We start from the raw sequence: 26636 nt of genomic DNA on the forward strand, positions 1-26636 counted from the left end.
CCAAGCTCCCACCCTCAAACTCCCACACCTTCTCTTCCCCTCCACACCCCTACCAGTGGCCACGGTGAGCTAAATTCTCATGGCCAGAGACCCCTTCAGCTCTAAACTGAGCTTTCCCACCCCACCCCACCCACAGAGCAGAGGTCACCTTGGCCCAGCCTCTTTTAAGTCTGTGCCTGACACCCCACCCCCTCCACCCACACAGCTGAGGTCACACTGGCCCAGCCTCTTTTAAGTCTGTGCCTGAGAAGGAAAGAAGGAAAACTCAGAGGGAAGTGGCAGGCCTCAGCACGCTCTTTTTCACTCTCACCCTCTTCTTCCTTTGGCCCAGCTAAGACTGTTGCTCCATCAAGCGACCCCAGCCTCAGAGCACTCCCCGCCTGCCCTCGGAGCCCAGGGCAGAGCAGCTGCAGCTGTAAGTATCCTGGAAGTTTGCGAGGTCCTCCTGCCTGCCCAGCTGCCCCAAGTTATTTGGTTTTTCGGGGGAGGAGCGGAGTGGGAGGCCAGGGACAGCTTGGAAGCTGGCTGCTGCAGAGTGTAGATCCAGGCCAAAGACCCCCCCCCCCCGCCCCCGCCCTGGAGGGATGGGCCATGCCTTCTGGGGAGTGGCAGCCAGTGAGCCTGGGCAGAAAGGGCTTCCCGCCCCAATGAGCTGAGGCCTGCTTGGGGCTTCACACAAGCCTTTGGTCTCAGGCAGGATGCAGCTGCCAGCTCGTCAGAGCCGGGTGGCACTGCTGCCACTCAACGTTCAGGCCAACCAGAAACTAGAAGCCCTCCAGAGGGCTGAGTCCTGCCAGCATCTGGAGTCCCCTTGCCACATTGGCAGGGCACCTTCTGGAACAGAAGCATGTCAGCCAGAGGCCTTCAATGGGGAAGGGTGAGCCCCTGGAGGAGTACATAATCCCTCCCGTTCTAAGTCATAAATAACTCTCCCTTCACTGCATGGTGTAAGAGCCAATGAATAGAGTGGGACAGACCTGTTAACCGCTGTTTGTTCTCGACTCAAGAACCCATGGGGCTGTAAGAGCATTTTATAGGAAATCCTGGTGGAGTAGTGGTTAAGAGTTCAGCTGCTAACCAAAAGGTCTGCAGTTTGAATCCACCAGGCGCTCCTTGCAAACCCTATGGGGCAGTTCTATTCTGTCCTATGGGGTCACTATGAATCGGAATTGACTCGATGGCAACAGGTTTGGTTTTTTGTTGTTGTTGTTTACTATTGGCAAGTAATTATAAAAATAATATCTTTGGGCTTACGAATCAATCCCCCACCTTATTAAGTGCCATGAAGACAGAACTTCTCTGCACCTTCAGTCTCACGTAGTGCTGCTGTGTAGTATGGTGGGTGGGTGGGTGGGTGGGTGGACAGTTGAATGACTGTTTTTGACACCTTTACGTTTCCAGCATGGGGCAGTATGTGTGGGGGGTATAGAGATGTGTGAGGCACTGTCCTACCCTCCAGGCAGAGACAGCCTACTTGGCGAGACAGGGCTAACACCCCAAAATCGCATAAGGACACAGCAGTGAGCCTCCAGGAACTGGGGGCTGTGGGTGTACTCCCTAGAGGATGTAGGACTAGCCCTGCTAGGATTTAGGTGTGTAAGACAGGTGGCCAGCATTCTTCTGAGGTAGTTAAGCCTTGTGCTCCCTAAAACCAAATCAACCCTGTTGACTTTGAGTTGACTCCAACTCATGACCATCCCGTGTGTATCAGAGTAGAACTATCTCCATGAGGTTTTCACCCGTAGATTTTTCGGAAAGAGGTGAACAGGACTTTCTTCCTTGGAGTCACTAGGTGGGTTGGAGCCACCAACCTTTAGGCTAGTAACTGAGCACAAACCACTTCGCCACCCAGGGAGCTTTTGCTCCCTAGATAGCCCATTTTCAAAAACAAACTTTACTCTCAAGAGCCTAAGTCCCATTACTTTCTAGGGTGGATAACGTTTGCCATTTTCCCAGGTGTGGGACGGGAGAGGGGAGGTATTGGAAAGCAGAGAAAGAAGCCAGGTAAGAGAGTGTGATGGAGGTGGGAAGCATTTGCCAGCCTCAGAATTCTCACCCGCCCCTGCCCACGGGTCTCCCCGTCCTTCCTCCCCGTGGGCACAAAAGCCACCTCTCCCAGCAGGAGTGAGGCACATTGTGCCTGCGTCCTGGGTGGGGACAGTGGGGCAGCGAGAGAAGGGAAGGGGGAGGGGAGCGGAGCAGGCCAAGAGTTCTTGTGGGACTGGCCCCAGCCCCTAGGGCTTTTTTTTGCGGGGCGGGGCGGAGAGGGGCATATGTTGAGTGGGAGAAGCAACAACTCAGCCTTTCTTATTTCGCAGGGACTGAGATGAGCGTTCTCTGGCTTTGGGAGATGGACAGGGCCAGGGCTCCCAGCTTAGCGGAGTTGCGGGGCATTGTGCTGCGGCAGACCGGGCGGGGGGCGGGGGGTGAGCTGCTGAGGGGCGCCGTGCTGAGGGGCGTGGTGCTCTGGAGCGCTGTGCTGCCCGGCGGGGTGCTGCGGGGCGCCGTGCTCTGGGGCTCCGTGCTGCCGGGCAGGGTGCTGCGGGGCGCCGTGCTCTGGAGCTCTGTGCTGCCAGGCGGGGTGCTGCGCGGCAAGAAGGGGAGAGGATCCCTTGGGGAGCGAGGGGCCCGAGAGTTCTGCTTTGTGCCTGAAGGCAGGGCCCAGCATTCCAAGCCTGCTAGTCGCTGCTATTTCACATCCTCCCCTGGAGGATGACTCAGCCTGGCCTCTGGGAGGATGCCCTGGTTGGAGGCATCTGAGTCAGCTGAGTGGGCAGGAGGAGGCTTAAAGGGAGGACAGCCACCGCCAGAGCCCAGGCAAGGGCAGGGACTTCAGCCCTCCACGCAGGTGCCTCCTAGGTGAGCCCCACCAATGTCTACCCCCGTCCACCCTTCCTTGCCACTGACTGCAGTCCTGGTCACTCTCCTGTTCCTGCCAGTTGCCCCTGACTCCAGGATTAAAATATATATATATATATATCCCCCCCCCCCCCCCCCGACTAGGCTACTTTAAATAGCAGCCTCAGCAAATCCCTGCCCTTCTGGGAGTGAGGTGGAGGAATCTGAAGTGGGCAGCGCACTTTGAGTAGGGGAAGCCCAAAGTCAAGGTTGAGGTGAGTTACAAGGATCTGGAGAAGACTGGAGAACCTGAAGAAAAGACTTCAGACATCTGAAGGGCTAGCATGTGACAGAGGAATTGGACACTTTTTGTGTGGCTGCCAGGAGAAATGCACCCCCAGTAGGGGGAAGAAGCCCTTTGGGGGCAGGTCCTGGATCCAACTTCCCATCAATGTGGTGCAGATAGCTCAGTCACTGGGGGGAGGTTGGAGTAGATGACCTGGAGGTCTTTCCAGTATTGGGCTGGAGCAGCCTCCACACTGATAGCTTGAAATCAGCCATGGTAGCGGAGTTGACGCCACAGAAATCAGAAAGCCCTGTTTAAGTCAGCCCTCCACCGAGTTGTTAAACATTTATGGATACACTGCTCGGTCTTTCCCAACTCTGGGGGCCTGTTGTGCTATGAAGATGTAACACATGTTGCCTACAGAGGGAGCCACAGCCATGAGTGAGGTACAACGTCAGATAAGGGTTCCCTGGGTGATGCAAATGGTCCAAGTGCTTGCCTGCTAACCCAAAGGTTGACACTACAAGTCCACCCAGAGGTGCCACAGAAAAAGGCCTGGCAATCCACTTCCTTACAGTCTAAAACCAGCCGCCGATAACCCTGTGGAGCACAGTTCTACTCTGGCACACATGGGGTGGCCATAAGTCAGAATCAACTCAGCGGCAACTGGTGGTAAGGTTAAATGACACAAAAGTGTGGAGCGGGGTTGAGAAGTCTGACTCCAAAACTCACGGGGACTCCGTGGGACCAGGTGGTCTCCTCCCGCCAGACGTAAGAAAGGTCACACTCAGATGATTCTGCACTGTCATCCACCCACACACTCTTTGTAAAGAAATGCTCTTTATTTCATTTTTTAAATTATAAAAATAACTTAGGCTTGTGCAACAAGTTTTAACAGCAAATATTTATAAAATAAGACGATCGCTCCTAGTTTCTAATCTACCTTTGCTTGTCTCTGCTATTAACGACTTGCTGTGTGTCTATCCATAGCTTTCTATGAGTTTACAGGACAAGTATGTATAACACTGTACATACAGTCACACGCATGGTGTGGTTGTTGTTTTCTATAATTGGGATCACACTACACAAAATGATCACTGCCCTTTTTATACTTAAATTATCATGCATGTCTTTCCACTTCAATTTTATACTCTTCTGAAGTCTGCCTGGTATGTCAGAGTATGAACGGATCATAATTTATGTAGAGAGTCTCTTATTGATGGGCTTCTAGGTTACAACGATGCTTCAGCAACCTTCTTTGCATAAATATGTCTTTGAGCAAATGTGTGAATATTTCTGTAGGATCGATTCCTAGAATTGGCATCTAAGGTAAAAAAAAAAAAAAAAACTTTTTTTTTTTTAAGGTAAGTGTATATTAATTTTTTTTTAATACATTTTTTCAAGATCGCTGATTTGGCCACTGTCATGTGTTGAATTGTATCCCCTAAAATATGTGTCAATTTGGCCAGGCCATGATTCCTGGTATCGTGTGGTCATCCTCTATTTTGTGATCTGATGGTCCGCCACTTTATGATGTGTTGTAAATCCTAGCCTCTATGCCTGTGAGATTGAGGTGTCCGTTATGTTTATGAGACAGGATTCATTTTTTATGCCTGTGGGATTGAGGTGTCCATTATGTTTATGAGACAGGATTAGGTCATGCTAATGAGGATTAGGTTATGTTCATTATGTTAATGAGGTAGGATTAAGGTGGGATGTATCTTGAGTCACTGCTCTTCACCCCTGTGCAAGAGATAAAAGCAGAGAGAGAGGGACCTCCTACCACCAAGAAAGAAGAGCCAGGAGCTGAGTGTATCCTTTGGACTCAGGGTCCCTGCACTGAGAAACTCCTAGATCCAGGGGAAGACTGATGACAAGGACCTTCCCCCAGAGAGGGATAGCCTTCCCCTAGAGCTGGCACCCTGAATTCAGACATCTAGCCCCCTGAACAGTGAGAGAATAAATTTCTGTTTGTTAAAGCTGTCCACTTGTGGTATTTCTGTTATAGCAGCACTAGATAACTCTACATGTACAATTCAGTGGCATTGATTGCATTCTTCAAGTTTATAACCATTCTCATCCTCATTTTCTGAGTTGTTTCTCCCACATTAACATCAACTCAGTGCCCCCTAATTTTCCTGTCCAATCTTTCGAGTTGCTGTTATCAATTTGATCCCATAGAGATAGACCTTAAAAGAGCATAATGCTCAAGGCAAACTTTTTTTTACTAGTTAAGCTAAACTGTTGTTTGGTTTTAAGAAGACTTCAGGGTTTATTTTTGGTTTAAGGTTTAAAGATTATCTCAGGGCAATAGTTTCAGGGGTTCATGCAGCTTCCATGGCTCCAGAAGGTCTGGATTTTCATGAGAATTTGATGTGCATATGAAGCTTTTATATTGTCAAATTGGCCTCCAAAAAAATGGAACCAGTTCTTAACTCTATCAACAGTACAAGGGTCTTTGTTTCCCTCACACTTATCAACACTCCTCAATCTTTTTACTTTTTGCTACTTTTTAATTTTTGCTACTCTGATGGGTTAAAAAAAAAATGGTACAGTAAAATCTGTATAAGCCAGAACTTGTGTAAGGCAGAAACCTGTCAGAGAAGGAAAACTAAAATATTTTCCACTAATAGAAAGCGATAGAAAAGTGATAGGACTGCATCCTGTCAAAGGTGGAAAACTTGTGAGAACTGGAAAAGCAAGGCAGTCCCATCCAGTTCTGGCTTTCACAGGTTTCACTGTCTTTTTTATTTCGTATTTCCTCGATAATTAGTAAGGCTGAGGGTCGTTGCGAACTTGCTAGTCATTTATAAGGCTTCTATTGATTACCATCTTAGCTACCTAGTGCTGCTGTAACACAAATACCACAGGTGGGTGGCTTCAAAGAAGAAAAATTTACATCCTCACAGTTCTGGAGCCTAAAAGCCCAAATCAGGGTCTCAGCCGTGTTCATTCCTTCCTCATCAGTAGGGCATTGGACAGTCCTCACCTGTGTGTGAGTGTGTGTGTGTCTTCTGCTTTTTGTAAATCAGGAGTGCTTAGCTTTAGGATCCACTCTACTCTGATTGACAGGACCTCATTAACATAATAAAAGAAAATCCCTCTTTCCAAACAGGGTCACATTTATAGGTACAGGGGCTGGGATTTCAACACATATTTTGAGGGGACACGGTTCAATCCACAGCAATTATTTATCCATATTCTTTGCCCATTTTTATATTAAGACCTGCATTATCTGTAAGAATGCTTTATACATTGTGGCTATGGAGCCCTCGTTATGTGTCACAGACCGTTTCCGCCCTGCCACTTCTCTTCATCAGCACACCAGCTTTGCTACACTGTGTCAAACACACACCCATGCAGCCCCTGTGCCAGTAAATGCATTATAATAATGTATTGTATGTGTTGAATGTATTATAATAATGAATTAGCTTTCCTGACCTTCACAGCAGTATGCATATTGTTTATTTGCACATTCGCAAAGCCCTCAGCCCAGGGCCAGGCAAATAATAATAATAAAAAACCAGTTGCCATGGAGTCAATTCATGACTCATGATGACCCCATCTATGTCAGAGTAGAACTGCACTCTACAGGGTTTCCAATGGCTGTAATCTTATGGGAGCAATCGCCAGACCTTTCTCCTGTGGTGCCATTGGGTGGATTAGAACCGCCGACCTTTCGGTTAGTAGCCAGCGCAAATAACTTAGCTAATACTGTGAGACTTACCCCAGCCTTGCAGCATGACCGTATCAGGGATGTGAACACTGTTCTCGGCCTCAGCATGGGGAGTCTTGATCCCGGTGATCAGTACTCACACAACGGGTCCTTTTCGGCAGCCCCGGTTTTCTCAGCACCCATCGTACACCTTTGTCCCTTGGCTGTCTTCCTCTCAATCTCCTCCCACTCTGCTAGGCTTTGTTGAGGTCACCAGACCTGAGCACAGCTTCCTAGATTCTGTGCACACAGATTCCAGGGGTCCAAATGCAGGCGAACAGGAGGCAATTTGATGTAGCAGAGCGTCCCTGGCGTTAGCTCAAACCCTCGCTTGTTTCCTACCTGTGTGGCCACGGGTGAGTTACTGTGACTTAGCTTCTCAGCGCCTCCATTGCATTCCTCTCCAGGGCTTGGTGTGAGGATTACCTGAGCTCTACAGAGCACCTGGCAGGATGCACACCTCACGGCAGGTGCTCAACCAGCGCTGGCTCCTTTCTTGCTTCTCCCTGCTTCTCCTTTTTTATGACCCCTTTGTGGTGTAGTGGTTAAGTGCTATGGCTGCTTACCAAAAGGTCGGGGGTTCAAATCCGCCAGGCGCTCCTTGGAAACTCTACGGGGCAGTTCTACTCTGTCCTATAGGGTCGCTATGAGTCAGAATCATCTCAATGGCAGTGGGTTTGGTTTGGAGTTTTTTTCCAAGGCACTGCATTGGCTTTTGACAAGCTAAGTCAGCTCTACCAAAGCCTTTAGGAGAGTGCTCGCCATTGCTCCTCATCTCGGTTCTCCAGTGCTGCTGCAGCAGAAATACAAGTGGGTGGCTTTAAAGCACAGAAATGTATTTTCTCACAGTTCAGGAGGCTAGGACTCTGAACTCAGGATGCTGACTCTAGGGGAAGGCTTTCTCTGTGTCAGCTTTGAGGGAAGGTCCATTTCTCAGCTTTTGGAGCCTAGGCATTCCTTGGTTCCCTGGTGATCTTCAAGTGGCACCTGTCTTCCCCCGTTTCTGCTCACTTGGCTCTCTGTCTGCGCTGTGTCTGCACTGCTCCAAGTAACTTAGAGCTGATTAGGCCTAGGACACACCCTATACTGTTATGCTCTCATTAGCATAATGAGGAAAACCCTATTTCTGAACAAGATTACATTCACAGGCACAGGGGCTAGGATCCCAACAGGCTTTTTTTGTTACGTTTGTTTTTTATATCTTTTTTTTATTGTACTTTAGATAAAGGTTTACAGAACAACTAGTTTCTCATTAAACAGTTAGTACACATATTGTTCTATGCATTGGTTAACAACCCCACAACACGTCAACACTCTCCCTTTTGGACCTTGGGTTCCCTATTACCAGCTTTCCCGTCCCCTCCTGTCTTCTAGTCCTTGCCCCTGGGCTGTGTGCCCCTTAAGCCTTGTTTTGTTTTATGGGTCTGTCTAATCTTTGGCTGAAGGGTGAACCTTGGGAGTGACTTCATTACTGAGCTAAAAGGGTGTCTGGGGGCCATACTCTCGGGGTTTCTTCAGTCCCTGTCAGGCTAATAAGTCTGGTCTTTTTTTTTTCTTTCTTTTTTGTGAGTTGGAATTTTGTTCTACATTTTTCTCCAGCTCTGTCTGGGACCCTCTATTGTGATCCCTGTCAGAGCAGTCAGTGGTGGTAGCCAGGCACCATCTAGCTGTACTGGACTCAGTCTGGTGGAGGCCGACAACACGTATTTTTGTTGTTGTTAAGTGTCATCGAGTCACTTCTGACTCATAGCAACCCTATGTAGAACAGAATGAAACACTGCCCGGTCCTGCTCCATCCTCACAATCGTTATCATGCTTGAGCCCACTGTTGCAGCCTCGTGTCAATCCATCTCTTTGAGAGTCTTCCTCTTTTTCACTGGCCCTCCACCTTACCAAGCATGATGTCCTTCTCCAGGGCCTGATCCCTCCTGATAACATGTCCATTCCTTGCTTCTAAGGAGCACTCTGGTTGTAGTTCTTCCAAGACAGATTTGTTCGTTCTTTTGGCAGTCCACGGTATATTCAATATTCTTCACCAACACCACGATTCAAAGGTATCATTTCTTCTTCTGTCCTCCTTATTCATTGTCCAGCTTTTGCATGCATATGAGGCAATGGACAGCACCATGGCTTGGGTCAGGAACACCTTAGTCTTCAAGGTGACATCTTTGCTTTTTAACACTTTAAAGAGGTCTTTTGCCACGGATTTGCCCAATGCAATGCGTCTTTTGATTTCTTGACTGCTGCTTCAATGGGTGTTGATTGTGGATCAAAATAGAATGAAATCCTTGACAACTTCAATCTTTTCTCCGTTTATCGTGATGTTGCTTATTGGTCCAGTTGTGAGGATTTTTGTTTTCTTTATGTTGAGGTATAATCTACACTGAAGGCTGTGGTCTTTGATCTTCATTGGTAAATGCTTCGATTTCTCTTCAACTTGCAGCAAGCAAGGTTGTGTCATCTGCATAATGCAGCAGGTTGTTAATGAGTCTTCCTCCAATCCTGATGCCCCGTTCTTCTTCACAGAGTCCAGCTTCTCAGTTCTTCTTCATATAATCCAGCATACAGACTGAATAAGTATGGTGAAAGTATACAACCCTGATGCACGCTTTTCCTAACTTTAAACCACGCAGTATCCCTTTGTTCTGTTCGAATGACTGCCTCTTGATCTATGTACAGTTTCCTCATGAGCACAATTAAGTGTTCTGGAATTCCCATTCTTTGCAATGTTATCCATAATTTGTTATGATCCACACAGTCGAATGGCTTTGCATAGTCGATAAAACCCAAGTAAACATCTTTCTGGTATTCTCTGCTTTCAGCCAGGATCCATATGACATCATCAGTGATATCCCTGGTTCCATGTCCTCTTCTGAATTTGGCTTGAATTCTGGCAGTTCCCTGTCGATACACTGCTGCAGCCACTTTTGAATGATCTTCAGCAAAATTTTACTTGCCTGTGATATTAATGATGTTTGATAATTTCTGTATTAGGAAGTTAACATATTAACATATTTTTAGGGAACTTAATTCAGTCCATAACACTACCATTCCTCTTCCAAAGTGGTAACTGGTGCTTAGACACCAGGGCCTTTCAGGAGCTCCTGAGCCATCTTCCTCGGGGACACACACGCCCAGCCCAGATTAATACTTGAATCCTCTTCCTCCGCTTGTGTGCAGCATGGGAAATGTTTGCCGAGTGAACGAATGAATGCCAGGATCTTGGTCTGATAATCACAACCCATCTTAATCCTGCTTGCTCTCCAGGCTGTCCTCCCTCCACACACTCTTTGCCTCACCCTTCCAGAACTAAAACATCCACCTTCTCCGTTCACCTGTTCCCAGGCCTTTGGCCATTCTGTTCGCTCTGTGAAATATCACTCCAAACCACGCGTCCATTTCCTCAGGGCCCAGTTCAGATGCCAGCTTCTCCCCAGTCTGAATTCCCACAGCACTTCCTCTGTGTCTCTGTTGGGACCCTTTCTCTCTGGCCTAACTGCTCTGCCCTGTACTTCCTCCCTGACCACTCCCTGGGGTGGAGTCCTATTTGTTTCATCTTCATGTCCCTCTCAGTGTCCAGCACAGGGCTTTGCATGGAGTCTTTACGGGATGAATGCCTGGACCTTGGAGAAGACCTGCCCCCCGCGTAATAACCCAGCCCTCTCGGGTTATGGCAAGAGGTCCAGAACCACCAACTCTATCTCCCAGGACAAGCAGCTCCAAATAGAGCCTAAAACCACCTTTGGTCCATGCCAGGACTCATGGAGGAGATGCTCATAATCCCAGGCCTCTGGGGATTTCCTATTTTAACTTCTTGCTAACTAGGCACCTGAGGCAAGGCCTGGTGGCCCGGGGCCAGTAAGTAAGGCATTTTTCAACCAGAAAGGACCTTAAGTGTTTGGGGGACCAACTGGTTCATTCTCCAGTTGGGAAGCCAAAACTCAAGAGAGGAGAAGCAGCTGTCCCAAGGTCACACAGTGGCCAAGCGAGATCTAGAGCCAGGCCTCAGGACATCCATTTTAGAGCTTTCTCCCAGGACCAGGGGAAACACAAGCTGGCCAGACTTTGAGACCTCTTCCGGGCAGAATCAGATCAAGGTTTACTCAGCATGCGCAGTACATCCAAGGATAAAAGACCCGGGAGTTGGGAATGTGTGTGTGCGCGTGTAAGGGTGGAGCCAGAGAGCCACTGCAGCACAGTTCCCCGCCGCAGTTTTCCTTTTCTTTGGTAAAATTTGTAAAATTTCTTTAAAGAAATAAATAAACACACACACATATATACATATGGGTAATATGTTTGTGTATTTATATGTTTATTTATATATACAACCCATTGTGGTCTAGCCTATTCCAACTCATAATGACCGTATAGGACAGAGTAGAAGTGCTTCATAGGGCTTCCCAGGCTGTAAAACTTTACGGGAGCAAGTTGCCACATCTTTCTCTCGAGGGGCAACTACTGGATTCGAAGCTCCAACCTTTTGGTTAGCAGCCAAGCACTTTTACCACTGTGCCACCAGGGCTCGCAATCTGTGTGTGTGTGTGCACGCGCGTGTGTGTATGAAATATAATATAAATGTATTAACATATCAAAGCCCATAGGAAATGTACACACACGTTCTCATGTGTATTCGCTTCAGTATATGGGGCTGTGTTATACGTACAGTGTAGCATCTCCTGTTTTTCTTTTAGATCCTATGCCATTAGCATTTTCCCATATTATCATAATATGCTAAAGAAAGTGCATTTTAATGACGGCGGAATAGTTCATAATTTATTTAGCCACTTTTTAATTGTTGTTAAGCAGTACTGTGAATAAACATTCATGAACACAAGCCTTGCCCACTTTTCGATTATTCGCTCAGGACAAATTCCTAGAAGTGAAACACAGGGACGTTTTTAAGGCCCTCAGCACTTGGTGCCAAGTAGCTTTTCAGAAACCATGAGCCAGTAACCCTCCCACCAGCTGCATTAGAGAAGAGCCTTTTGATTCTGCAATCACAGCAACACCTCTAGCCGGGGGAGAGGGGCGCTCTTCCACCCAAAGCCTCACGGCATTCTTGACAATGGAGCCCTTGTCCTGCCTTCCCATCTCCCCTTCTGCACTGCCCTCCATCCCTGGCTCCAGGCTTGCCAGTCTGTGAGGCCTCTGTTTAATCCCAGCCCAGCTTCTTGGCACTCCAGGCTGCCTCAGAGGACAGGGTTGGTGGAGCTCAAGGGTGAGAGATGTGCCTCCTCTATGGGGTCACCACTCATCCAGTCTTGGGGGGGCTCCCAGGGGAAGAGAGGGAGAGAGTATGTGAGGGCTGCTGAGTCATCTGCCTCTTTTGAAGAACAGCCCCACCCTCTGCCACCCAAGTCCGAGGACAGTGATCCACACATCTGAGAAGGGGAAGGCAGGGGCCAGCTTCAGTGACAAGGGCCACAGGGGACTCTGGCCAGCATGTGATGACTTCTGTTTCTCCACAGGCTCTGAGGCCCCTCCATGAATCCTAACAAGAAAGTGGACCTGAAACTCATCATCATTGGAGCCCTGGGGTAAGCCAAGCTCAGCTCAGGGCTGGGGATTGGGAAGCAGCCTCCAGTCCAAGGATGGTGAGACCTCCTGGATATGTTCCCGCCTCCCAAGAGCCCCTTCCTGATTCAGGGTGACACCGCCAAGGGCATTCCACCCAAAGAAGGGAGCTTGGTTGGGGGAAATGTTGGCATCAGGAGACATGGTTTGTGATCCCAGCTCTGCAGTAACTAATGTGGGAGTTAGGCAAGTCTCTTATTGACATCTACCTGGCCCCTGCCACTTACACCCTCAGGAAGACCTGATTGTGGCTGCAAACACTCAGCTCTCTCCAACCCTCTGCTCACTTTAACTGGCCCCTACTTCTAGAAACCACTCCCTAGTTCCTTGTTACTCAAAGTGTGGTCCATGGATCACAAATATTAGACGTGCAGAATCTCCAGGAGAGGCAGCAGTGAGAGGAGCATGGAAGGAGTATGAGGATGGTATGCGTGTATTGTTGTGTGCATGAATGCATGCACACACGTGTTCACATGTATCTGTTTGTTTTCTTTCCTCAGTGTGGGAAAGACCTCTCTACTTCACCAGTATGTGCACAAGACATTCTACGAGGACTACCAGACCACGCTGGGGGCCAGCATCCTCTCCAAGGTTATCATACTAGATGACACAACTTTGAAACTACAGGTGAGCAGCCCTCCCTTCTGCATTACATACACCTGGAAATCACCACACACTCCCTATACAGCCGCTGATACAGCCATGTGCACCAGTAGTTAGGATGGTCTAGAATAGGGGTTGGCAAATTGTAGCTCATGGGCCAAATGCAGCCCAAGCCTATTTTTATAAATAAAGTTTTATTGGAACACAGCCACACCCAATTTTTTACTTATTGCTATGGCTGCTTTCATACTCCAATGGCAGAGTTGAGTAATTGCAACACAGACTGCCTGCAAAGTCTAAAATATTTAGTATCTAGTCCTTTTCTGGAAAAAAAAAAAAAAAAAAATAGCTAATCCCTAGTCTGAGGGTAGAGCACTAATCCAGAAGTTAAGAGACCTCACCCCTAGTCTTGTGTTCCCTGGAAAATTTGGCAGGTGACCTTGAGCAAGTCACTCCCCAGGTCCAAACTTCCTAATCTGTCAGATAGGAATAACAGTCCCTGTCCTGATGATACAGGGAAAAATGAGAACTAGGTATGAAGTACTCTCAGGGCGTTAAATGTTACTGCAATGGTGTTACAGTGTATGCAAGATGCCCGTGTATTCAAAGGACCACATGCATACCAGCAGGGCTTTTTACCAAGAAAAGAGAGCTTTGATGAAAGGTGACCTAGTTGGGCCTTCCTTCAGCCATTCATCATGGCCTCCTTGGGTGGCTCCTCTTCCCCTTCAGATCTGGGACACCGGTGGTCAGGAACGGTTCCGCTCCATGGTGTCCACCTTCTACAAAGGCTCTGACGGCTGCATCCTGACCTTTGATGTCACTGACTTGGAGTCCTTCGAAGCCTTGGATACTTGGCGGGGTGATGTTCTGGCCAAGACCATCCCAATGGAACAGTCTTACCCCATGGTGGTGCTGGGGAACAAGATCGATCTGGCAGACCGACAGGTACCATGCACTCATTCATTCATTCAACAAACATTATGAGTACCTACTGTATGTCAGGCATTGTGTTAGGTCCTATACTAACAGAGCTAAATCAGGCATAGCCCTTACCTCTAGAATCTCACAGCCTAGTGGTGGAGACCAACATTTTAAAAGACAATTCTAACACAATACTGTAAATACAATGATAAAGACATGACTTGGATATTTGAGGACCACAATGAAGTGGTTCTACCCCAGCCCAGAATATAAAAAGGGCTTCCTAGAGGAGGTAGGATGAACAAATAGCATGAGCAAAAGCAAGAAACAGTGTAATGTGAGCTGAGAACTGAAGCCATTTTTGTCTAGTGACAGGGAGTGGAGGAGTTAAGGCATCAGAGATAGGCAGGGGTCAGATCTCAGAGGACTTTGAATTATCCTGTAGAACAGCATTTCTACCTAGGTCAGATAGAGAATCTACACTTACAAATTCTATGCTCTACAGGATTTCTGGAGAAATAATCATCGTTTTTTTTACTATATTAGCACAAGAATATTCTAGACCATCTGGCTAACACTTGATAGCTAGTCAGCTCTGGATTCCAGTGACCCCGCTGTGTGTGTTTACCATTACAGTGGCATTGAGTTACAGCTGTTCAATCATAGCCTGCTAGTGAGAAAACTAGAAGTAGATTTAATTTGTAAAAGATACTCTTGTGCCAAATAAAGAAAGCCCAAGTGACACCAAAAAGAGCTTTCTTAGTGTTTCAAACAGAGAACAGTAGTGAACTAAATTACCATGTTTGAACTACATTTTCATAATGATGCAAATAAAAGAAAGTGACAGGAGAACTGAGGCATCATTTGACACCATGAAGTATATTGAATGGATGGATGAATGGATGGATGGACAGATAGATGGATGGGTGGGTGGGTGGGTGGATGGTTGGATGGATGGATGGGATGGATGGATGGGATGGATGGATGGGATGGATGGATGGATGGATGGATGGATGGATGGATGGATGGATGGATGGATGGATGGATGGGTGGGTGGATGGGTGGGTGGGTGGGTGGGTGGGTGGGTGGGTGGGTGGGTGGGTGGATGGGTGGATGGGTGGATGGGTGGATGGATGAATGATGGTGCTTCCAACTAAGCTACCACTTACAGAAAGGAGAGTCTTCTGTTCAGAGAGAAATGAGTTTGGTTTGGACATGCTGAATTTAAGAAGCTTGTGGAACAGCTGCTTGAAGATGTCCAGCAGGCTTTAGAATAGATGAGAATAAAACTTCAAAGAAGAAGTCTGTGCCAGGAATAGACACCTAGGAGTCATCAGTTTTATGGCCACTTCAGGTTGCAAACCCAATGTCAACTCTTTAATTAGAAATATCCAATCTTGTATAATAATCAAACTCCCAAGTTCATTCAAAGGCTAGGCAAGGCATCTCCCTTTCTCCCACTGGGACCTGCTGCAGGTGAGAATCCTGTGGCCTACGAAGGAAAGTATGGTCCTTTGAATCACATTGCCAGCCTTATGTGTCCATACCTCCTCCCTTTATCTGGATAACTGGTTTCTGGCTCTGTTAGGGTTGAAGAAGAGGTCAGAGAGCAGAAAAATTCTTATTTGACTGGTGCTTTCATTTTTTTTTTTTTTTCATAAGAGAGTTTCACGTTCTCTGGGTCTGGCAGGTGTTTCAAGCTGTTTCTTTTGGGGATCACTCCACTGTGTCCTTAAGAAGCCTCCACTGGGAAGATTTCCTCCAGTTGGCCTCTCCTTCCTCAGCTCTTAATTTTTCAGCGGTACCCTACCCCACTGGGGTCACCTCCTTCCTCCAGGCTGTCCTCTTGATGGGATTTACAGCAACTCCAGGCTGCCTGTCGCTTTGTCTCTTCCACCAGGCTAACTCATACATTTGGCTCCACTTTAGGGGCAAGAGTAGTTCCAGTACAGTCTGCTCTCTTTCTCTGCCCTATTGCCTTTTGCCTTAGATCCCTCAGGTGTGTGTCAGAGCCCGGCCCACTGTGCATGTCAGACCCCCATTCCACTGTGCATGTCAGACACCGGTCCACTGTGCATATCAGACACCAGTCCACTGTGTCCACCAAACCTGAGGACATATACGTTAATTGTTCCAAGTGACCTCCTTGAAGCTGTCTTTTGGTTGAAGGTGAAACCTGTAATCCTCCTTTTCAACCATTTGATGTCCTTGCTATGGGTTTTAGAGTCATCTAACAGGTTCTTGGCCATGAACCTTCGGAAATGTGCAAAATCAGGGGATGGCCTGTCTCCTAACTCACTTTACAACTGACATGTACTGAATTGTAGTATCCCTGTCAAGACTTCCATTCTAGCATCCTGTTTCATGTGTCTGCAGGTCCTGGGGTAGGAAGTAAAGGGAGTTCAAGACTGGGAGCCTACCTTTTTCTCAGTGAAATGAGAGGCACCATCCTCTGCGGAGAGGGAGGGAACCAAGTAGGACACTAAAATCATGATGAAGCTTTACCAGCTATTCTTGAGAGAAAAGGGTGATGGAGCTAATTAAAGACCAGGACAGGAATGCGTGGGTGACACTCAGGGCTCAGGTGAAGGAGGAGACCCTGAATTGGAGCTGGAGCCTGTATGAGTTTTTCTCCAACACTCCTGCATGGGGGAAGGGTCAGGAACAAACATCTGAGACTAAGGCTTCTCCAGAGAAGAACTGCAGACGGACAGAGCTGTGAGGGCACTGAGAAACCATGAAAGAAAGAGGAGAGACCAGGAAAGAATTGGAGGGCCAGAGGGCTGAGGTGTCAGAGGCTGAAGAGCAGGACAGAGGGAATTGGAGGGAAAGGGGGTTGTGGTCACAGAGTGGGAAATTGTGTGTGTATGACACTAGGTGAATATCAGACACCAGCCCACTGTCTGTGTCTTAAGATTTTGGAGAGGGCACAGGCCAGGTGATGGCAAGATGCTGGGTCTGGCCCTAGGAGACGGAGGTGGCTGTTGCGGAGAAGACTCAGAATGTTAGAAAGGAAGGAATCCTGAGGCTACAGAGAGGTGGAGGCTGCGTGAGGAGGTGGAAAGGAAGCCTCCTCAGATTCAAGGCCTCCATGAAAGAGGGGGCGTTTAGCATGATGAGAAGTGACGGTGATGACTGGAGGGGGGAGGTGGGGCCCCATCCAAGCATCAGGGAGGATGAGTTTTGTTTACAGAGAGAGGAAGGGAAAAAAGAGTTGAAAGAAGCAGTGAAGTGCCAGGCAAGCCCCAACCCCCTCTCCGGGATCTGTGGGGAATGGGCTGTGGAAATAGCTCCCACAGGAGAGAATGATAGGGAGAATGGTGACCCCAGGAAAAGCCAGGCCTCAGCCAAGACAGGGAGGTGAAGAGACTAGCCTGGAGGCTGGGAGGTTGGGGGAGTCTGTCTTTTAACAAGGAAGGCCCAGGGAGAGGGTCTGGAGGGAGGCAGAGAAGGAGAAACAGAGGTGAGGAGGTACTAAGCAACAATGAAATGAGAACAGGAGAGTGGAGAGGGGTGACTGAGGGGGAGAGCAGAGTGACTTTAAATCTAATTCAGGAACCCAGGATCAACAAGCCAAGAGGTGAGGCTGAGAAGTGACTGACCTCAAATGGCCTGCTTGGGCACAGCCATCTTTGGCCCCAGACCTAGCAGAGGGTCTGCCAGTACCTGCGCACATGTGAACGAATGGTGAAGGCTAGCTAAGAGGTAGCATCCCTGGCGGCACCATGGTTAAGTGCTTGGCTGTTAAGAGGAAGGTGGGCGGTTCAAACCCACGAGCAGCTATGCAGAAGAAAAGACCTGGCGATCTGCTCCTGTGAAGATTACAGCCTAGGAAATGCTATGGAGCAGTTCTACCCTGCCCTATAGGGTCACTATGAGTCAGAATCGACTCAACTTTGGCACACAACAACAACAGCTGAGAGGCAGTGCATTCGGGGCTTGGAGGGGGTGAGGCAGAAGGCATGTTCTCACTTACTCAGAGTTGAGTGGAAGGGAGCTGAGGGCCAGTGAAAGGGTGCCTTCTCCCCCACTTACTGGTTGTGTGTCCTTGAGCCAGCTCCAGCTTCCACGTCTGTGAAATCAAGACCAGAACACCGGCTTCATGAGGTTATTTGAGGACTAAAGGAAACGATGTCTCTAACGCACACAGCAAGCTTAGTAACTGGAGACGATTGATAACCTCCTCTTTGTTGTCTCTAAGGGGTGGACTGGGGAAGTGCAGCAGTTTTTCCCAGCTAACAAAAAGAACATGCACGTTTAAAAATATACTGATGGAATGGGTTTACAGAAATAGCTGACTTAACAGCTTTTTAAAAAATCCTTACTGCTGCTACCAATAAGAAAAAAGTTGCCATTGAGTCAATTCCAACTCATGGCAACCTCATGCATGTCAGAGTAGAACTGAGCTCCGTTGGGTTTTCAATGGCTGATCTTTTGCAAGTAGGTCACCAGGCCTTTCTTCAGAGGCACATCTGGGTGGACTTGAACCGCCACTCTTTCAGTTAGCAGCAAAGCACATTGACCATTTACACCACCCAGGGGCTCCACTGCTGCTACAGAAGGTAATAATGGACAAAATAAAAGTTACCTTATTAGAAATAGCAGCCTTGCAGTATCTATGTTACAAAAATTATGTTCACTAATACTTAAATTCTTTGCTCTATGCTCAGTTGGGTAATTTCTAGCTTACCACTGATTCATAATGCTGAGATCATGTTTTCTGAAAATGCTGTTATTTTTGGTAATGGTTTTGCAAATTTATTTGACATGCTAATTTTAATATTTATGTAATTAATCATTTTAAATACATATAACATGAAACAGCATTATAGATAATTATAGATAATGCAAACTGGACTAATTTTGTCAAACAGCCTCTGATGAATGTACAAAACTGTAACAGGAAAAGTAAAATGTCTTAGTCATCTAGTGCTGCTAACAGAAATACCACAGGTGGATGGCTTTAAACAAAGAAATTTATTTCCTCACAGTCCAGCAGGCTAGAAGTCCAAACTTAGGGTGTTAGCTCCAGGGGAAGGCTTTCTTGCTCTGTCAGCTCTGGAGGAAGGTCCTTCTGATCAATGTGCCCCTGAACTAGGAGCTCCTCTGCACAGGAACACCAGGTCCAAAGGACACAGTCTGCCCCCAGCACTGCTGCCTTGGTATATGAGGTCCCCACTCTCTGCTTGTTTTGCTTTCCTTTTATCTCCACCAAGATAAAAGGTGGTACAGGCCTCACTCCTGGGAAACTCCCCTTACATTGGATCAGGGATGTGACCTTAGTGACCTGCCCTAATCCTCTTTAACATAAAATTACAATCTCAAAATGGAGGACAACCACACAATATTGGGAATCATGGCCTAAGCAAGTTGACACATATTTTGGGGAGACACAATTCAATCCACGACCATAGTAGATTGTCAACCAAAAGTGAAATGAATGAAAGTAACACTTTCAAAATTTTCCTACTTCCCACGTTGCCATATACTACACCCTGAGTTTATTTCTAGAGTCTGCACCTAAGACCATTTTAAAAATCATGAAAATGTGGCTGGAATTGGAGGAGAAAAGTGAAAAATGCAGCCTAAGGAGGTTTCTGAGGATGACTGAGGTGAAGGGAGTATTTGCAACATGATCTCTACGGATATTTTGGAGTTTGTATCCAGCCATTCCATGTAAAGAGATACCAGCCAACTGCTGTGGAGTCACCTCGGACTCTTGGAGACCCCAGGTGTGTCAGAGTGGAACTGTAGTCCGCTGGATATTCAATGACTGATTTCCAGAAGTAGATCGTCAGGCCTTTCTTCCGAGGTGCCTCTGGCTGGTCTTTAACTGCCAAGCTTTTGTTTAGTAACTGAGTGCTTAACCGTTTGTGGCATCCAGGGACTCCGTATGAAGAGACACAATGGGGAAAAATGACCAGGCATAACCAGGCACCAGGCAGGTCAGGTCACTGCCCAATAGTAGGAAAGGGACAGCCAAGACCAGCAGGCCCCGGTGGCCTTGGGCAAGTCTTGGCACCAGTCTGGGCTTCTGCCACGGATTATAAAGAATCTCCTTGCCTCCTGGAGAAGCCGAGTCACTTCATTTCACTTACTTCAGTGTTCACTATAACTCCTGAGTGCCAACTATGTGCCCAGGAAAATGCTCAGCAACTGGTAGGAAGAGGAGTGAATAGCAGGATATAAAACAGGAAGGAGCTGTAAGAAGTGTAGGTCAGTCTTTGCCCTCAAGGACTTTAAAAGGTACAAAGCCCTCTGAACTTCTAAGATGCTAACCCATTGCCGTCAAGTCGATTCCGACTCAAGGACCCTATAGGACGGAGTAGAACTACCCCATAGGGTTTCCAAGGCTGTAAATCAGTACGGAAGCAGACTGCCACATTTTCCTCCCATGGAGCGGCTGGCGGGTTCAAAGTGCTGACCGTTTGGTTAGCAGCCAAGTGCTTAGCTACTGCATCATCGGGGCTCCTTCCTAAGATGCTGACAAGGTATAAATAAAAAAATCAAAAAGGCAGTTGCCATCGAGTTGACTTTGACTCACGGTGATCCCGTGTATGTCAGAATGGAACTACGCTCCATGGGGTTTTCAGTAGCTGATTTTTCAGAATTACCTTGTCAGGGCTTTCTTCTGAGGTGTTTCTGGGTAGACTTGAACCTCCAACCTTTCAGTCAGCAGCCAGCACGTTAACGGTCTGTACCATCCAGGTGCTCAACTCTCAAGGCATAAGGTGTTAATTTCTATGATTATTATTTGCACATTACTAGTGAGGACAATGGAGTCCCCAGGTGATGCAAAGGGTTTAACACTCTCAGCTGCTAACCGAAAGGCTAGAGGTTCGAAGCCACCCGGAGATGCCTCAGAAGAAAGGCCTGGTGACCTACTTCTGAGAAATCAGCCACTAAAACCCCTATGAAGCACAGTTCTACCCTGGTCACCTGGGGTCACCATAAGTCGAGGTTGACTCCACAACAGCCGGTAGTGAGGGCACTAATAATCCTCGATTCTTTCACCAAATGGCTCAGGACTTCCCCCAAGCTATGAGGTTTCTCAGTTGTTCACCAGGCCTTGAGCATCTATGCTCCATAGGAGGGAGTATTTCTGGGAAATTCTGGGGTCCCTACCCACAAAAGGAGAAGGACCTTAGAGACCAGAGGCCAAAAACAGGACCTGGGGTTTTATCTTGGTCTGCTCAAGTTCAGCAGCTCCTGGGAGACTGACCAGGCAAAGCCTGGAGATCTAAGGTAGGGGTGTCATCTGGGCTTCCCAAAGGGCAGACTTCTTAACTGGCCCCAGTCCTCACCCACCTGTTGTAGGTAGCGAGTGTCACAGTGCTGGCCTAATGTTGGTGGACAACAGTGGCATTGGGAGAGGGGGCCTTGAGGCGTTGGGCCCTACTGCCCATGAGGCCAGGGAAACAAGGACCAAAGAGGCAGGGGACAGTGATGGCATCTTTAGTCCCAATAAGACAGACACTCCTAGAGATTACAGGAGTTGGGGAGATAGTAGGGAGGGCAGCCTCTGGGCTCCCTCTGGCTGAGGTCACCCTGGTGCTGGGAGAGAGCAGAAGGGACCTTCTCCATGAGAAGGACCCGGCTTTCCTTAAATAAAGTGAAATAATGGTTATAAAGTACCCGGGACATGAAATGCTCAATATATTGTCATTTCCCCCTCCCCAAAAGAATTAACTAGAAATCAATCTCTGTGGTGCCAACTGTCTTTAAAAGTGACCCAGAGAACCGCCAGAGCATTTTCCAGTTCAGCCTCCCCAAACTGTGATGGCCATGTGCACGTTCATCAGCCTGTTCTTAGTGCCTCCTATGAGCCAGGCCAAGAGCTAAGAAGGTCTGACCCTGAGCTCAAGGAGCCCACAGTACGGTGAGAGATGCAGTTCCTAAGCGGTGCCCTGCAGGCAGCAGCTCAGAGCCATGGGAGTATTGAGTTAGAGTTGCATCCAAGCTCTGCCTTTTCCTAGCTGGTGACCTGGGGCAAATCACTGTAGCTCTCTGAGCCTCAATCTATGAAGTGGAGCTAATAACATCCATCTCATAGGGTTACTGAGAGGACAATTGCTAAGCTGTTGCCTTATGTTATGTTGTCCACTCATTGCAATCCCATGTGACAGATCAGAACTGCCCCATAGGGTTTTCTAGCCGTAATGATCATATGATCAAGAACTGATGACATTGGAGGAAGAAGTCCAAACTGCAGTGAAGACATTGGCAAAAACTGGCTCCAAGAGTTGATGGAATACCAATTCAGATGTTTCAACAAACAGATTCAACACTGGAAGCGGTCACTTGTCTATGCCAAGAAATTTGGAAGACAGCTACCTCGACAATCAACTGGAAGAGATCAATATTTGAACCCATTCCAAAGAATGGTGATCCAAAAGAATGTGGAAATTATCAAACAATATCATTAATATCACAGGCAAGTAAAATTTTGCTGAAGATAATTCAAAAACAGTCGCAACAGTACATCAACAGGGAACTGCCAGAAATTCAAGCCAGATTCAGAAGTGGACGTGGAACCAGGGATATCATTGCTAATGTCAGACAGATCTTGGCTGGAAGCAGAGAATACCAGAAAGATGTTTACCTGTGTTTTGTTGACTATGCAAAAGCATTCGACTGTGTGGATCATAACAAATATCGATAACATTTCAAAGAATGGGAATTCCAGAACACTTAATTGTGCTCACGTGGAACCTGTACAAAGACCAAGAGGCAGTCTTTCAAATAGAACCAGGGGATACTACATGGTTTAAAGTCAGGAAAGGTATGCATCAGGGTTGTATCCTTTCACTATACCTATTCAGTCTGTATGCTAAGCAAATACACAAGAAGCTGGACTATATGAAGAAGAACTGGGCATCAGGATTGGAGGAAGACTCATTAACAACCTGTGTTATGCAGATGACACAACCTTGCTTGCTGAAAGTGAAGAGGACTTGAAGGAGCACTTACCGATGAAGATCAAAGACTACAGCCTTCAGTATGGATTACACTTAAATGTAAAGAAAACAAAAACCCTCATAATTGGAATAAGAAACATCATGATAAAAAACAACAATGGATTGCTTCTATTTGGAATAGACTTGATGGCAACAGGTTTGAGTTTTTTTGGTTTATGGACCAGCCACTGTGTTAGACACTTTATCATATATTACCTCATTTAATCCTTTCAGTCAAGAACCCAGGTGGCACAGCAGTTAAGTGATCAGCTGCTAACCAAAAGGTGGGCAGTTTGAATCACCCAGTGGTCACACCAGAGAAAGATCCGGTGATCTGCTCTTGCAAAGATTGTTGTTATTATTGTTAGGTGCCGTTGAGTCGGTTCCAACTCATAGCGACCCTATGTACAACAGACTGAAACATTGCCTGGTCCCGCACCATCCTCACAATCGTTGCTATTTTCGAGCCCGTTGTTGCAGCCATGTGTCAGTCCAACTCATTGAGGGCCTTCCTCTTTTTCGATGACCCTCTACTTTACCAAGCATGATGCCCTTCTCCAGGGGCTGGTCCCTCCTGATATCATCTTCAAAGCACTTGAGACAAAGTCTTGACATCCATGCTTCTAAGGAGCATTCTGGCTGTACTTCTTCCAAGACAGTTTTGTTCATTCTTCTGGCAGTCCCTGGTTTATTCAATATTCTTTGCCAACACCATAATTCAAAGGCATCAATTTTTCTTCCATCTTCCTTATTCATTGTCCAGCTTTCCCATGCATATGATGCAATTGAAAATATTATGGCTTGGGTCAGGCACACCTTAGTCTTCAAGGTGACGTCTTTGCTTTTTAGCACTTTAAAGAGGCCTCTTATAGTAGATTTGCCCAATGCGATGCATCGTTTGATTTCTTGACTGCTGCTTCCATGAGTGTTGATTATCGACCCAAGTAAAATGAAGTCCTTGACAACTTCAGTATTTTCTCCGTTTATCATGGTGTTGCTTATTGGTCCAGTTGTGAGGATTTTTTTTCTTTATGTCAAGGTGTATTCCATACTGAAGGCTGTAGTCTTTGATCTTCATCAGTAAGTGCTTCTAGTCCTCTTTGCTTTTCAGCAAACAAGGTTGTGTCATCTGCATGTCGCAGATTGTTAATGAGTTTTCCTTCAATCCTGATGCCTCGTTCTTCTTCATATAGTCTAGTTTCTCATATTATTTGCTCAGCATAGAGATTAACTATGGTAAAGGGACACAACCCTGATGCACACCTTTCCTGATTTTAAATCACGCAGTATCCCATTGTTCTTTGCATAATATATAAAACTCAGGTAAACATCCTTCTGGTATTCTCTGCTTTCAGCCAGGATCCATCTGACATCAGCAATGATATCCCTTTTTCCACATCCTCTTCTGAATCCGGCTTGAAGCTCTGGCAGTTCCTTGTGGATGTACTGCTGCAGCCACTTCTGAATGATCTTCAACAAAATTTTACTTGCGTATGATATTAATGGGAAACCCTGGTGGCATAGTGGTTAAGCACTACAGCTGATAACCAAAGGGTCGGCAGTTCGAATCCACCAGACACTCCTTGGACACTCTATGGGGCAGTTCCACTCTGTCCTATAGAGTTGCTATGAGTCGGAATCGACTCAACGGCACTGGGTTTGTTTTGTTTTGTTTTGTTGATGATATTAATGATATTGTTCAATACTTTCCACATTTGGTTGGCTCACCTTTCTTTGGAATGGGCATAAATATGAATCTCTTCCAGTTGGTTGGCCAGGTAGCTGTCTTTCAAATTTCTCGGCATAGACAAGTGAGCTCTTCTAGAGCTGCATCTGTTTGTTGAAACATTTCAATTCCATCAATTCCTAAAAAAAAAAAAAAAAAAGCCCAGTGCCGCCGAGTCAATTCCTAGAGCCTTGTTTTTTGCCAGTGTCTTCGGTGTAGCTTGAACTTCTTCCTTCAATACTGTCAGGTCTTGATCATATGCTGCCTCCTGAAATGGTTGAATGTCTGCCAATTCTTTTTGGTACAGTGACTCTGTGTATTCCTTCCACCTTTTGCTGCTTCCTGGGTCATTCAATATTGCAACTCGAGGCTTGAATTTTTTCTCCAGTTCTTTCAGCTTGAGAAATGCCAAGCGTTTTCTTCCATTTTGGATTTCTAACTCCTGTCCATAGTCGGGCTTACTAACTGTTCCTAGGACTCTACCCTGGAGGAGAAGGTATCAGCAGGGGCTGTGTCTCTGCATAGTGGGCGGGGCCTGCTCAGCCAGCATGGGGGAAGGGCCTCCCTCCCTGGCTAGTCCTCCCTGAAGGGACTGCAGAAGGAACCAGTGGGAGAATGAAGCTCCACATTTTAGCTGTAGGATGGCAGCAAAGAGCACTGAGCCCTAATCCTGCCAGGCCTGTGTTCAAATTCCTGCTCAGCCTTGTACACACTGGGCTGATTTCTTAATTCTCCAGGCCTCAGTTTCCTTACCTGTAAAATGGAGCTAACAAAATCCACCTCACAGGCTTATGTTGAGAATTTAAGAGGTAATATGTGTAAAGTTGCAGACACATGGAAGGTGGTGATCGTAGTGATTAGTGATGATGGTGGGGATGTGATGTGGTAACATGGTGGTGGTGGAGGTAATGGTGACGTGGTTATGGTGGTCAGAGTGTGAGTGATGATGGTGGGGATGGTGATAATGGTGGGGATGTGATGGTGGTAACATGGTGGTGGAGGTAATAGTGGTATGGTTATGGTGGTCAGAGTGTGAGTGATGACGGTGGGGATGGTGGGGGTGTGAGGATGATGCTGATGGTAGTGATGAGATGCTGGTGGTGACAATGGTGGTGATAATGATGATATAGAAACAATGATCATTTCTTCCCCTCATTCAGGTGCCCCAGGAGGTAGCCCAAGGCTGGTGCAAAGAGAAGGACATTCCCTACTTTGAAGTCAGTGCCAAGAATGACATCAATGTGGTGCAGGCCTTCGAGATGCTGGCCAGCCGGGCCCTGTCCAGGGTGAGTGGTTGTGGTAGCAGTACCTGCCAGGAGGACTGCCACCAAAATGAGGATCCCAAAGAGGAATAAATTAGGCACAGGTAGGGACGTGGGTGAGACAGGATTGTTCATCGTCTTAGTTAATTAGTTGCTGAATGGGAGCAATGGTACTCCAGTTCTGGAACCACAGAATGCCAGAGCTATAAAGGCGCCTTACAGTACAGAGTCCAAACCAAACCCACTGCTGTCCAGTCACTTCTGAGACATAGCCAGCCCATAGGTTTCCGAGGCTGTAAACCTCAACGGAAGCAGACTGCCCCATCTTTCTCCCATAGAGCCTCTGGTGGTTTCAAACCACCAACCTTCTGGTTAGCAGTCAATCGCTTTAACCACTGCACTGCCAGGGCTACTATAGTATAGAGCCAGTGGTCCTGAAATCTGGCTGATTAGCAAAATCATTTATGGGACTTTCTGAAAACACAGAGTCCTGCACTCACCCCAAACCAACCCCCTTGCCATCGAGTCAATTCCAACCCATGTGTTACAGAACAGAACTGCTCCATAGGGTTTTCTTGGCTGTAATCTTTACAGAAGCAGATCACCAGGCTTTTCTTCTGCAGTGCTACTGGGTGGGTTCGAATCACCAACCCTCAGGTTAGTAGTCGAGCACCAACCAGGAAACTCCTACCCTGGGAGATATGTAGTGAGGGCTCAAAAAGAGGTGATTTAGTTCAACCCTCTCATTTTC

At 47.1% G+C, this 26636-nt stretch overlaps 1 protein-coding gene across 1 annotated transcript in view; it reads left to right on the top strand.

The window, feature by feature from the left end:
• The first annotated feature begins 245 nt into the window (after positions 1 to 245).
• The window catches only part of RAB7B (RAB7B, member RAS oncogene family), a 36361-nt gene continuing 9970 nt past the window's right edge, over positions 246 to 26636 (top strand). The window contains exons 1-5 of the mRNA XM_064273294.1: positions 246 to 415; positions 12308 to 12376; positions 12914 to 13040; positions 13749 to 13964; positions 25784 to 25909. Of these exons, the coding sequence (XP_064129364.1) occupies positions 12324 to 12376; positions 12914 to 13040; positions 13749 to 13964; positions 25784 to 25909 (522 nt within the window). The 5' untranslated portion in view covers positions 246 to 415; positions 12308 to 12323. The remainder of the gene's footprint in view (positions 416 to 12307; positions 12377 to 12913; positions 13041 to 13748; positions 13965 to 25783; positions 25910 to 26636) is intronic.

This window comes from Loxodonta africana, chromosome 20, assembly GCF_030014295.1.
Source record: "Loxodonta africana isolate mLoxAfr1 chromosome 20, mLoxAfr1.hap2, whole genome shotgun sequence".
Lineage (NCBI taxonomy): Eukaryota > Metazoa > Chordata > Mammalia > Proboscidea > Elephantidae > Loxodonta > Loxodonta africana.